Here is a 13,873-nt window from a genome sequence, read left to right on the forward strand (position 1 = left end):
TGTAGAGTCCCCAACCGAGTATTGAACCAAAAATTGCTCGGAATTTGAGTTCAATAATCGGGTGGGGACTCTACAATCGGTTGTCATAATCTAAAACAAACAGGGCCTAAGTGACATACTTTAATTAATGACACAGAACCAATGCCAAACTCAAAGGCATTCGAGTGGCTTATTGGTCTTCATTCCTCTGAACTGTTTTCTTTTAAGAAAAAGTAGAGCTGATTTTTATGTCATTGGTAAAGTCCAAGACCGCTTCTCCAGCATCTATTGTTGGGATGTGGAAGCTAGAACAGCCGATCCTTGGAGGACAATGGAATCTTCTTAGAAGCCAATTGTGTTCTTGCTATTGAAGGATTTTGCTGTGAAGATTCTAATGGCAGACGATTTTCTTTGTGAACATTTCTTTCAACTCTTTTTCCCCAGTCCTAGCAGTGCTACCTTTTTGGGCAAGATAATACCGTAATAAAGAAGCTTTAAGAAAACTTTTGGAATTTTTCCGATTAAATAATCCTATATTCTATTATAATATAGCTGGATGGGGGTTTCACTGTTCACTCCCACGTGGACAGCTCCCCCATCCCGTATGAGATATACGTGGCATCCTCCTTCAAACGAGCCAAAGAAGTTCCTATTCAATTTGGTTTCCTAAAAACTCTCCTAAGGCTCTGTTCGCTTGTTTTCCCGGGAAAGGAAAAGAAAAGGTTTCCCGGGAATCTGACGTGGCATTAGGAAAAGAAATCCAGGAAAACTGTGTAGGAAAAGGTTTCCCACACCTGCTCACGTGCGCAAGAACAGTGCAAGAAAAGGTTTCACGAGAAACTGCTTGCCCACCTTTTTTCACTAGTTTTCCCGGGAAAGCAAATCCGACCAAAATAGTGGGATTTGGTTTCCCACACTTGTGAGAAAAGAGACATTTCCACATCATTTTTGGCAATTTCCATGTCATTATTTGACATTTTCCACCTAGGCTTGTTACTTTCTCAGGAAAGCAAGTGAACACCAGAATTCTGTCTTGTCAAGGTCTTGTCAAGGAAAAAAGAGGTTGTTTTCCAGGGATTTGCTTTCCCGGGAACGCAAGTGAACAGAGCCTAAGAGTCCAATAGACACCCTAAAAATATGAAGATTTACTCCTATAATTTAAACCTCAAACACTTTCCTATTCAATTTGGTTTCCTAAAAACTCTCCTAAGAGTCCAATAGACACCCTAAAAATATGAAGATTTACTCCTATAATTTAAACCTCAAACACTTTCCTATTCAATTTGGTTTCCTAAGAACTCTCCTAAGAGTCCAATAGACACCCTAAAAATATGAAGATTTACTCCTATAATTTAAACCTCAAAAACTTTCCTATTCAATTTGGTTTCCTAAAAACTCTACTAAGAGTCCAATAGACATTCTAAAAATATGAAGATTTGGGATTCTTAAAAGCATTTCCTTTCAAAGCCATATCCGCGAAATCGGTATACCTTCCAAAACGCTTCTTCTAAAATCTTATGTTCCCTCAAATAATCGGATTCGTTTTGCTTCCAGAGGTTTTTTTGTAGGAAAGGCAACATTGAATTGCATTTACTATTACCATTATTATTCTTATTCTTAGCCTTTTGACTTGCTTGATGTTTGTTTTTTGTTTTTTTATAGGATCTGTGGATCTGGTATGGACATTAGGAGCAAAGCAAGGGATACTCCACCCCCCCCCCCCTTCTGTTAGATTTTTGTGTTTCGTTTTCCCTTAATCACCTATATTCTTGATGTATTCCGTTAATTGATATCATTGCCTTTTTGAATTTATTTTGAACAGACAACTTGGGGGCCTGTTAGCAATGCGCGCAAGATTTCGTGTCCACTATGTGTCTATGTCCATATGATGGTTTGAACACTGGACAGTGAAGTTATTTTGGGGTAAATTGTCTTTTCTCTTTTTTTGTTAGACTATTTGTTTTGGATTTTGATAATGGTTGTGAGTCAAAGACATTATTGGAATCAACCGGTTTATTTAGTGTATAAACAATTGGTACTTCTTTATAACAAAGTTCCTCCTAATTGGCTATCCTGTAAATAAATGTTTTATAACAAAACTGACTGTTTAGTGAAGGTGGTACGTTGGAAATTGGCTTATAGTGATTAAAGAGGAGATGGTAACTCAGTTCCTGCATAGTAGGCCACATGAGAGGGCAGTAGGTTCAGAAACTCAGGGTCCACCATGATAGGTACATAGCCATCATCATTGATTTCCATGTAGTGGTCAGATTTTTGCTTCTTATTGGAAATTAAAGGATCTGCTCCCAGGATCATCCATCATTTCCCCAGTTTCCCTAATGTTTTATTTTTTGTTCATATGGGGCGTATAGGAGAGACATTTATAGTGTATATGTAGAGACTGGAGATTTGAAAGAGGTATTTCAGGCATTAAAACATTTTTTCCAGAAAAATGGTTGTGTTTATTAGAGGTTTCTTTTTCCCAGTTTTTTCCAGAATATTAGCTTCTGTTGGCTAATATTCTTGGCAAAGAAACTGGTTGATTATTCATTGCCCTCATTACAAATAGTTGTATCTATCCATTGTTTGGCTGCTTTTTTGCTTTAAAAAATTGGTGAAGAAATCAGTTGATTATTTATTTACTTTATTAAAAATTAATGTCCTCTTTCATGTTCTTGGTTTATTGAGTTTCTACTTAAAGCTGTAAAAAGACACGGTTTAGTGGTTATTTATTTTCTTGAGTTCTTCATGCTCCATGAAAAACAGAGGTCTATATCCAATTAAAAAAGTCTAAAACCAAAGTGAGTTGTGCCAGTGCAAATTTGAGCCCCCATTTTTTACATGGGGATTTAGATGGCAAGAGGTTGTTTTTCAACAACAAGAGAAAAAAAACTCATGATGCACAATGCCTAAATTTATGTGTCTCACTTTGGTTGATGCTCATGCTATTAGCCCTACCTAACTACACCCTATTTTGGATAGATGCACAATTTTCATTTTTTTTCTTTCAATTGCACACATTTTTTGTTTTGTTTTTTTAGTTTAAACTTCACATCCATCCGAGAGTTGTAAGGCTCTGTTCATTGTGGATTTTGAGAATCGATTTTGAGTCACCCTAAATCTACCATCCACCATGAACACAGAGAGAACTGACAAATTAGAGTACCGAATTGATTTTCTCTAATCCCATTATCTTACATGTAGTGTTCAATCGACGGAAGATTGCAATTTTGACCTATTAGTAACATGTGTGCATTTTTACTCTCAGAATCATTCTTTATAAATAAATCTAAAGGTGTGGAGTGTGGAAGAGCTTTCTTACTTTTACAGTTTTAAGGATTTGTTAATTGCATGTTGGAATTTACATATGTTGATGACCTCAACAGTGAATAAGGTATCATATCACTTATCTTTTTTTCCGTTCTAATGCTCTAATGCTTCCTATTACACATCGTTTTGCATCGCACAGGGTGTCTCACCAGTATATAAGTAAAGCGGAATCCTCTAAGCCGTGGTAGTGCCATGTGTCACCCCTTTCTCTACTCAGAATATTAAAAAAGCCACTTATTCCTTTTTCAAACGTTTCTTCACTAATGTTTCTTTTTCCGTTTTCATTGCTGCTATAATTTTGCAATTGTAGCAAAAGGTTTTAATACAGCTATTATGTTTCCTATTCAGTGAAAGGAAAGATTTTTTAGCAAGAGTTTCTTTGGAATAAGGAAGCAACCCTTCCTATTCCAACGCCCCTTCTCTCTCTCTTTAATACTCCTTCGTTTTCTCGCTATGGCTTTTCCACGTGGCCCCCTTACGTTTCCATGCCATGCCAAACGTCCTCTCGCATTAAGCTTTCCCACGCTTCCCTTCCTTTTCATATTCGTACGCATCTAAAATTTAGTGGTATATACAACATGATTTTCGCCTATGTCCTTGATTTTCGCCTCTCTCTATATCATATACCGATGGAAGGTCTCATCCATCTCTCTGGCTATGTCGCTTTCCTATCGAGCCAATCAAGTCGAAAAAGGGCTTCCTCCAGGTTCATTGATTTCAAGAGGTTTCTGTTTTTGGTTGCAGTTGATATTTATAGATCTGTTCTTCTTCTATTTGGATATTTCAATTCTCTCTCTCTCTCCCCCATGTAAGTTATTTTTCAATTTTTTCACCACTATTTTTTGGGATTTCAGCGAGGCCGCCAAAAAAGGATTCCGTCCCCGTTTTGACTTATTACAAGAAGCATGCTTACCGAGTTAGTATTATTTGAAGTCTCTCTATCTCTATCTCTCTCCAATGTGAGTTATTTTTCATTTTTCTAAATATTTATGTCTCTCCAATGTATTTTTTGGATTTCGGCAGCGCCGCTTAAAAAGTGAGTTGTATTAAGAAGCATAATTAGCAAGTGAGCTGTATTATTTGGTTTTTCTAAACTTTGTACCATGATAACAGTGTTTGTAATTCTCTCTTTAATATGATATGTTGAATGGTACATAATCTCACCAATTGGGTAGGGGGATGATAGATCCTTACATCAAGGGTTGACAAGTGAACCAGAATCAAATCAGGGAATAGAAGAAATGAATGGGGATCAAGTGGATAACATACAAAGAAGGGCCCAGCGTAAACCCATGTGGATGGGAGACTATGTAATGAACCAGCTTAAGTAATAATAGAGTCCTTAGTTGGTAGTTATCTGTTAAATGCAATTTCAATTGTAATTAGTTGTAAAAGGGAACATATTCCTATTTAAGGGAGTAAGCCCTAGCAGAAAAGGTATGAATGAAAAATATCTTTTGTCTCCTTGCTCTTCTTCTTCTCTCATCTCTTCTCTTCTGTGTTCTTATTTTTCCTTCTCTGAACGGTCTCTCCATTTCTCTTTTCCGATACTCTGTTTTGGGTGTGAGCTACAGATCTCTAAACAAAGTTCATATCATTGGCGCTTTCATTGAGCCTTCGAACCTTCGTTTGCATCAATGGCCGACAATACGCTGTCTCAAGTGCAGATCGACTAGCACTTTAACCAATACCAACAACAAATCAATGAGTTCCGACTCCTCCAATCGCAACAACATGGCGAACTGGTTGCTATGCTCAAACAACTTCAGCTCCAATCACAGGCAACCCTGCTTCATCGTCCAACCAGTGAGGAGACTTCTTCAGGTGACTCATCGGCAGAAACCGTTCTGCTACATCAGAAACCCATTCTCATTACGGGGCACGATTGTCGTACACGTCTATATCATTTAGAAGCCATTGATGAGAACCCTGATTGCCTCATGGAGGATGATAATGATGAAATTTTAGAGGACACTTCAACTGAAACTTTGGGGGATAAACCAGCGGAAATCAGCTTTCCCGCACTCGTCGGTCAACAAAATCCAAGTACTATACCTCTCACAAGGGTAAGCACTAACCATTCCCTCCATGTTTTGATCGATAATGGTTCAACTCACAATTTTGTGAAGGACCAAGTTGCAAAAATAATTAAATTGCCAATAGTACCACCCACTCCATTCAGAGTTTTAATTGGAAACGGGGAATCATTACTTTGTCCTAAAAAATGCCTTGATGTCAAACTCAATCTCCAAACACCTGAATTCCAATTTGATTTAGTCCTCCTACCTATAAAAGGGGCTGATGTTATTTTGGGCATTCAATGGTTAGAGGAACTACGAGCTGTTCTGGAATGTTCATCCGCTCACAAACTGTTTGCCAAATTGTCTAAATGTCAATTTTGCCAAAATATGCTTGACTATTTGGGACATTTGTTATCTGGCCTTGGCTTACAATCTGATCCTGATAAGGTTCAAGCCATGCAACATTGGACATGGCCCTCCTCTTTGAAACACTTGTGCGGATTCGTCGGCCTGACAGGATACTACCGTCAATTTATTCGTCATTATGCTACTGTAGCCTCCCCTCTCACGGACCTTTTACAAAAAGACGCTTTTCCGTGGAGTTCTGAAGCTCAAAAGGCATTTGCTCATTCAAAGAATGCCTAAGAACAATGTTCGAGGCACTCTACGGAAGAAAGCCTCCTACAATACCATTGTACAATTCAGGCTCTTCTTCCATTGAAGCAGTGGAGGACGACCTTCCACAACGTGATCAGATTTTAATCCGCCTCAAGTATACTTTACATCAATCTCAAGCGAGAATGAGCTGTCTAGCGGATCAGAAACGTCTTGACAAGCAATTGGAGGTGGGTAGTTGGGTTTTGTTACAGTTCCAACCTTACAGACAACATTTCCTGGTTCGTCGAACCTTCCAAAAGCGTAGTAAAAAGTACTATGGGCCATATGAAATTGAAGCTATAATCAGGAAGGGTTCTTACAAATTGACGTTGCCTGAAGGAAGTCAGATTCTCCCTGTTTTTCATATATCATTGCTTAAACCATATTATGGACCTCCACCCCAAGCTGTGTGTCAGTTGCCTACTTTGAGTATTAACAATCAACCGCTCATCTCCTCGTTAACGATTGTGGGTGAGAGAACTGTCCTAAACAATGACAAACCAATTCAACAAGTCTTAGTTCAGTGGCACGGACTATTGCCAGAAGACACAACGTGGGAGAATCTACATGAGCTGCAATTGGAGTTTTTCGCTTTGAACCTTGAGGACAAGGTTATTCTTCATGGGGTCGGCAATGATAGATCCTTACATCAAGGGTTGACAAGTGAACCAGAATCAAATCAGGGAATAGAAGAAATGAATGGGGATCAAGTGGATAACATACAAAGAAGGGCCCAGCGTAAACCCATGTGGGTGGGAGACTATGTAATGAACCAGCTTAAGTAATAATAGAGTCCTTAGTTGGTAGTTATATATTAAATGCAATTTCAATTGTAATTAGTTGTAAAAGGGAACATATTCCTATTTAAGGGAGTAAGCCCTAGCAGAAAAGGTATGAATGAAAAATATCTTTTGTCTCCTTGCTCTTCTTCTTCTCTCATCTCTTCTCTTCTGTGTTCTTATTTTTCCTTCTCTGAACGGTCTCTCCATTTCTCTTTTCCGATACTCTGTTTTGGGTGTGAGCTACAGATCTCTAAACAAAGTTCATATCAGGGGACCTTGGCCATAGAAATGGATGGTTCATAATCTCACAATTGGTTCATATTTTATTTGAATAAATAAAGATTTTCATTGTTTAAATCTTTTACCTTCCATAAATATCCTCCCCAACAACTCTTTTTTTTTATATTTAAGTCATTTCATGTCTTTTACCAAATTACCCTCCAACAACTAGTTTTGTGGGGTATTTTTGGATTTTCATTGTTTAAATCTTTTACATTCCCTTAATACCCTCCCCAACAACTCTTTTTTTGGATATTTAAGTCATTTCATGTCTTTTACCAAATTACCCCCAACAACTAGTTTTGGGGGGGGGGGGGGTATTTTGGGAAGTCAAAAAATAACCCACCCAATCCTATAAATACAACTTTCCTCCCCCTTCATTTCTCACTAAAGCTCACTCTCTCGCTATTATCTAAACACTCCAATCAACTTCTCTCTCTCTCTAATCAACTTCTCTCTCTCCCAATCAACTTCTCCCTCTCTCTCTCTCCCAATCAACTTCTCCCTCTCTCCAATCAACTTCTCTCTAGTTAGTAGCACTAACTACTCATCAAGAGGGCGACGATTGGTGATTAACACGAGGACGACGATCGCCAATCAAGAAGGGGGCGACATTTTGCTCAAATATTTAATTCTAATTCTCCTCTCACTAATTTTTTTTAAACCTCTCTTAATGGCCGATTCGGAAGAAGTTTTCTACCCCAACATTGGCCATGACATTTGAAAGGTCCATAGGGAGGCCAAATTCTAAGTGCAGTTGGGCAGGATGCATATGATCAGATATTCCCAATAACCTATGCAATAGTGGAGGCTGAATTGAAACACTCATGGACTTGGTTTCTGACAACACTCTTCAATGACATTGGTCCAATTGAGACTCATGGTTGGACCTTCATTTCTGACAGAGAGAAGGTATACATCATTTATTTACAGTTTCAAGTGTTTATATGGTACTCTAGTTGTCATTTAATTCTAGAATTCTATAATTGTACATATCACCTTGTTATTGCAGGGATTGGTTGAAACTCTTGAAGATATCTTGTCAAATACGGACCACAGATCTTGTGTCAGGCATATGTATAACAACTTTAAGGCGGAGTTCAAGGGTAAGATTTTGAATGATACTATGTGGGCAGCAGCATATGCTAGCACTCCGATTGAATTTCAGAGGCACATGGTAGAGATGGAGAAGCTAGATAAGCAAGCTTATGCATATCTTAAGAAAATCAATCCTACATTGTGGTCAAGATAACATTTGGCAATGTTATGTAAAACATTGTTTTTTGGAAAGAAGCAATTAATGACGAAATGAATTCTATTATGGGTAATAAAACTTGGATTTTGGTTGATCTACCACCTGGGTCTAAACCTATAGGATGTAAATGGATCTTCAAGAAGAAGAGTAAAGTAGATGGGACCGTAGAAAAGTTTAAGGTAAGGTTAGTTGCCAAAGGGTTTACTCAAAAAATCCGGTATTGATTACTTTGACACATATGCACCAGTTGCTAGGATATCTACCATTAGAGTGTTGATTGCTCTTGCTTCCATATACAAACTTCACATTCACCATATGGATGTTAAAACCGCATTCTTAAATGGTGAACTTGATGAAGAAGTGTATATGGAACAACCTGAAGGATTTATTCTGCCATGCCAAGAGCATAAAGTATGTAAGCTAATCAAATCTTTGTATGGCCTTAAGAAAGCCCCTAAACAATGGCATGAAAGATTTGATGAAGTCTTAGTGTCAAATGGTTATAGGATTCATGAGTCAGATAAATGTGTGTATAGTAACTTTAAGGGTGCCAAAAGTGTTGTTATTTGTTTATATGTTGATGACATGTTAATATTTAGTACCGACATTGAAAGCATTCAAAGTATTAAATCATTGCTTTCTCAAAACTTTGATATAAAAGACATGGGTGAAGCTGATGTGATTTTGGATATCAGAATCATAGACATGATAATGGTTTGATTCTAACACAATCACATTATATTGAGAAAGTTCTCAAAAAGTTTAACCATTTTGATTGTTCACCCATTTCAACACCTTTTGACCCAAATATGAAGTTGTATCTTAATTCTGGTAGGACTATTTCTCAACTAGGGTATGTTAGTGTGATTGGTAGCCTTATGTATGCTATGACTTATACTAGGTCAGACATAGCATTTGTTGTAGGTAAACTTAGTAGGTTTACCAGTAATCCTAGTTTTTATCATTGGAATGCAGTCTATAGAGTTTTAAAATACTTAAAGAAAACTATAAACTATATTTTATGTTATAGTGGGTATCCAACTGTAGTAGAAGGATACACTGATGCTAGTTGGATAACTGAGCGTATAGACCATTTATCAACCAGTGGGTGAATTTTCACCCTTGGTGGGGGAGCAGCCTCCTGGACCTCTAAGAAACAGACATGTATAACAACTTCAACTATGGAAGTAGTAAAGAGGCGGAATGGCTTCAGAATTTGTTATTGGAAATTCCGTTATGGCCTAAACCAATGCCATCGATTTATGTCCACTGTGATAGTCAGGTCACACAATCAAGGGCATATAATCATGTTTATAATGGTAAGTCCAAACATATAGGACTTAGACATAGTATTATAAGAGAGTTACTTACTAATGGAGTAGTAACTATTGATTTTGTGAGATAGAGCCAAAACTTGGCCGATCCATTCACTAAAGCTCTTGCAAGAGATCTGGTGTGTAAAATATCATTAGGGATGGGGTTCAAGCCATTAACCAATAGTCACCAATGATGGAACCTCAACTCAACACTTGAATAAACATTAAGTCTTGAGTTCAATGAGTCCAAGTACATCATATGGAGTGATTACAAGCACTATAATATGTATTATTAGCCATCCCAAGGTAAAGTGCTTGGAACCTGTAATGTTTAAAAGGAGAAGACCGAGTGTTTAAACTCTTAATAGGCTTATAACATAGTGTTGGAGTGTTTTAGTTACAGGGGCACTCTTGATAAGCCTACCTATGTGAGTGTGGGAGTGGTGCCGCTTCATATAAGACCTGGCTAGTCTCTAGAGTGCTCATGAAACCAAGATATAGACACAAGGCCAGTACATGTGTCGGTTTTTTAGAAATTGCCCAAAGAGGTGAAATCTTGTGTGTGAAACGTGTCCGGTTAACTAAATAGAATAACTAGGTCAAAGATATGTTTACTATGCAATTCTGGTTGACTTTGATGTGTCTTCACTAAGTGAATGTTCAAATTGAGAGATACCTTCATCTATACATAAGATTTTCAAGCCTGATGAGAAAATTTTCTTTGATTTTGAAAATGGTGGGGGATTGTTAGTGATTTTGGATTTTCAAAATCTTATATTTTGCCATGTTTTAGTGTTTTTGGAAAATATTTTCTCAATAGCGATTGGGAAAAAGAAAACGTTTTCTTGGAAAGATTTGCTTTTTACAAAAAGGATGTAGAAGTGTAGTTGAAAATATAGTTCCGTTCCGAATGAGAGAAAGAAAAGAGAATGGCTTATAAAGCATTACACTTCTCTACTACTTGTTTGATTGCACATTGGGTTGAACCCATGGTTGGACCCGCGGGACGGTGCAACGCACCGTTCGCACACGCACGCGCGGCGTGGGCAATAGGACGCATAGTGACGCTTTATTGGCGCTTTTTAGGCGCACTTTGCACTTCGCAAGTATGCAATGTCGCGAGGAGCGATTGGAGCCTTTAATTTTTTCAGATTTGATCTGGACCGTTTGATCAAGATGAAGGTGGACCGGTTGGATGGGTGGACAGAATGGTTCGTAGGCTCATCAAGCCCAGTACCGAATGGTTCGGTTGGGTTGGGCCAACAGTTACTTCTAAGATCGATCAGGACCATTCAATATCAAATGAGTACGATGTAACTGTTAGATTTCAAACTTCTAGAAAGGTGCCTTGTAGAGGTGTTTTTTCACACAGAAAAGACACCAGGTGGTCTATAAAATGTGCAGAATTCGGTCATTTCATTACAGAAACGAATTGGCAATTCTAACAGACTTTAAATTCTCTTCTACATTCTTTCAAAATCCCCAAGTATTTCTACATACTAATTTTCTTTTGTTAATTTACTGTTCTAGATACTTTTCTTCTGTAGAAACAGTATCTGGAAATTTCTGTAAGGCTTGAAATTTCAGAAGGGCATTTCGGGTTTGATTCCGCTAGTGCGAAGCGTCATCAAACATTAGTAGGGCTTCCCTACTAGCTTCATTGTATCTTGGAGGCAATTCGCGGATCCCCTTTGCACACTACTGGTGGGGGCGAATCTTGTCTTAAGGAAAGTGATATCATGCCTTGAAGCAACAGTTTCTGTTTTCTATCACCAACATTACCCTCAAATTCTTTAACATGGTCCACACCAAAGGATTATGCAAGCCGTCCATTTGTTGGGCAACAACGTAAATGAATTGTTCCCCCAAAATCATTTCCATAGGATGATCACAATCATATAATATATAGAGGTTTCCACAATATGCAGTTTCTCTTTAGATCGGAGGGCTACGATCATCCTATGGAAATGATTTTTTAGGACAACCTATTTACGTTGTGGCCCTTCCCCTCAACTAGCTTTTCTCGATTGAGGATCCTGCGGATGAGTTGTTGATGGTAGCTCATCCTATGGTGCGGGCTATACAGTTCATTTTGAAAAGCATGGGTGGGGCCTACCTTGCTCAAAGATTTAAAGCCCCATGTTTTGATGGGGTGGGGCCCACCATTTTAAACATGTATGCCAGCAATACTAGTAATGCATATGCCGTGCATAAAAGCGTGGTTTAAAATTTCGGTTTCGGTAACCGTTTCGGACATTCGGAAAACCTAAATTTCGGCTGAAATTTTGTAACGTTTTTTTTTTTAAAATAAAAATTGCATTTTCAGAAATTTCGGACCAAAATTACCGAAATTCCGGCCGAAATTTGATAAATGGCGAAAAATTTAATTTCGCCAAATACCGGTTTCGGTCCCCACCGAAGATTTCGGTCGAAATTTAAAACCATGCATAAAAGTTACAGTAGGAGTTCAACTCATGGATTAGTCGAATCAAATAATCACGCCCCAAAAATATCCTAACCTTCCCATGTACAGTGGTGTGATACGATGGAGGGGTACTTAGAAACCTATACAAATCGAACAGCCCTACTTTTATAAAAAGATATCCTATTAATTTGCTAGCATCCTTTGTAGAAAGTACCTCCGCGCCCGACCTTTGCATGTGATGACAGCCATCTATGTTGACTTTTGACAGATTTTGTCTTATTCAGTACAGTAGCTGTCATCACATGCAAAGTACGGGCTCGAAGGTGCTTCCTGTGAAGGAGGCTGGCAAATCCCTCCCATAGTATAACCACGGTTTTAAATTTCGACCGAAATCCTAAATTTCGGATAAATTTCGGATTTCTGTGGGGACAGAAACCGAAATTTCCTGAAATTGGAAATTTTGCGAAATTCCAAATTTCGGTCAGAAATTTCGATTTAATGCCATTTTTTATTTTAAAAAAAGTCAAGCCAAAATACCAAATTTCAGCCCAAAATTTCGGATTTCGGTGGGGTCTGAAATCGGTACTGGAACAGAAATTTAAAACCTTGAGTATAACGGATGGTGTGGTATAATAAGAACTACAAAATCGAGAGTGGAGTGCTTAAAGAACATCATATGCAGGACGGACTAACAAATGAATAATTTTGGATCATCAAATAATGTGAACCCCACTCTATCAAAAAAACGGTTTGGATCATCCTTTGAAGTGGGCCACTCTATTTTTCAAAAGATACCAGACTTCACACGCACACATCCTATAAAAACTCATGGACCTAATATTCCGTAACCACTTGGAAGGTAAGGATCGTCAACATATGGACATGATTTTCAGCAGTGATTAATTATTTACGTAGTGGCAAATAGATTGGATCATCGAACAATATATTCCTACAACAAGCAAATAACATATAAAAGTTGGAAGTGTTAGTTTCTATAGGATGTCTAAAAGAGTTTTTATAAGGCTATTGATATCCGGGCGACCATGTATTGATAATGGGGTTAATCACCTTGTTCTACACTAATTTGCTGCTTAGTGATTTTTGGAAATTGTAATAGCGTGCTGGTTAAAACAAGTCAAATAAGGTGACTTCCCCGTTCTAAAATTATGGTTGGTGCGGGTATCAGTATTTTGGGATTTGCTAGCGTCCATTGCAGAAGGCATTTCGCAGATGGTCTGTTGAGCCAACTCGTGAATGAAGGCAAACTCTGTTCAAAAGTGAGCCTGTGTGGCTGCTGTCAGATGCAACAGACCATCCATCCGTGAAATGCCTTCTGCGATGGACGCTAGCAAATCTCCAATATTTTTTTAGAAGGGATTTTTAAGGAATTTTGCCGGAAGACATTTTGTGGCTAGCCTAACTTTTGCACAAGAGAAGAGCCAAGCAAGAATACTTTTCAGCAGACTTTGTCCTATCCACTTATTTCATTTGAGGTTGCTTCTCTCATGCAAAAGTCAGCAGCCAGATGACTTCACCCCAGATTGCCTAGCAAATCCCTTCTTAAAGGTGATTAAAAATAGTAAAACTCCCCCTCCTCTTTATATACATAGATGCCGTGCAAAAGAATAAGTGATAGATCCTCCCCTCTAAGTTACTTGGGACACCCAGCAGCCGTGCATCAATGACTCCAAAGGACTGATGTACTTCACGTCAGGGTGTCCCAAGTAATCAAAAGGCGTGGATGTATCAAACAAGCCTCTTTTCATTACTAGGGACACCCATCAGAGGGGCGCATTTATCATTTCCCTACCTTATAAAAGTTCAAAACT

General features: G+C 38.3%; 1 protein-coding gene across 3 annotated transcripts; it reads left to right on the forward strand.

The window, feature by feature from the left end:
* The first annotated feature begins 68 nt into the window (after nt 1-68).
* On the forward strand, nt 69-6,778 carry LOC143845686 (uncharacterized). Of its 3 annotated transcripts, XM_077354093.1 has the most exons (3): nt 69-1,902; nt 2,096-2,210; nt 4,164-6,778. In XM_077354093.1, the coding sequence occupies exon 3, from the start codon at nt 5,061-5,063 to the stop codon at nt 5,973-5,975; it is 915 nt and encodes a 304-aa protein (XP_077210208.1). In that variant the 5' UTR covers nt 69-1,902; nt 2,096-2,210; nt 4,164-5,060; the 3' UTR covers nt 5,976-6,778. The 3 variants fall into 3 exon arrangements, with proteins under 3 accessions (XP_077210208.1, XP_077210206.1, XP_077210207.1); XM_077354091.1 differs by lacking the exons at nt 69-1,902; nt 2,096-2,210 and adding an exon at nt 3,495-4,033; XM_077354092.1 differs by lacking the exons at nt 69-1,902; nt 2,096-2,210 and adding an exon at nt 3,495-4,015.
* The last annotated feature ends 7,095 nt before the right edge of the window (nt 6,779-13,873 follow it).

The sequence above is a fragment of the Tasmannia lanceolata genome, unplaced genomic scaffold, assembly GCF_043159265.1.
Source record: "Tasmannia lanceolata isolate RefF3 unplaced genomic scaffold, GAP_Taslan_0.1 ptg000015l, whole genome shotgun sequence".
Classification (NCBI taxonomy): Eukaryota; Viridiplantae; Streptophyta; class Magnoliopsida; order Canellales; family Winteraceae; genus Tasmannia; species Tasmannia lanceolata.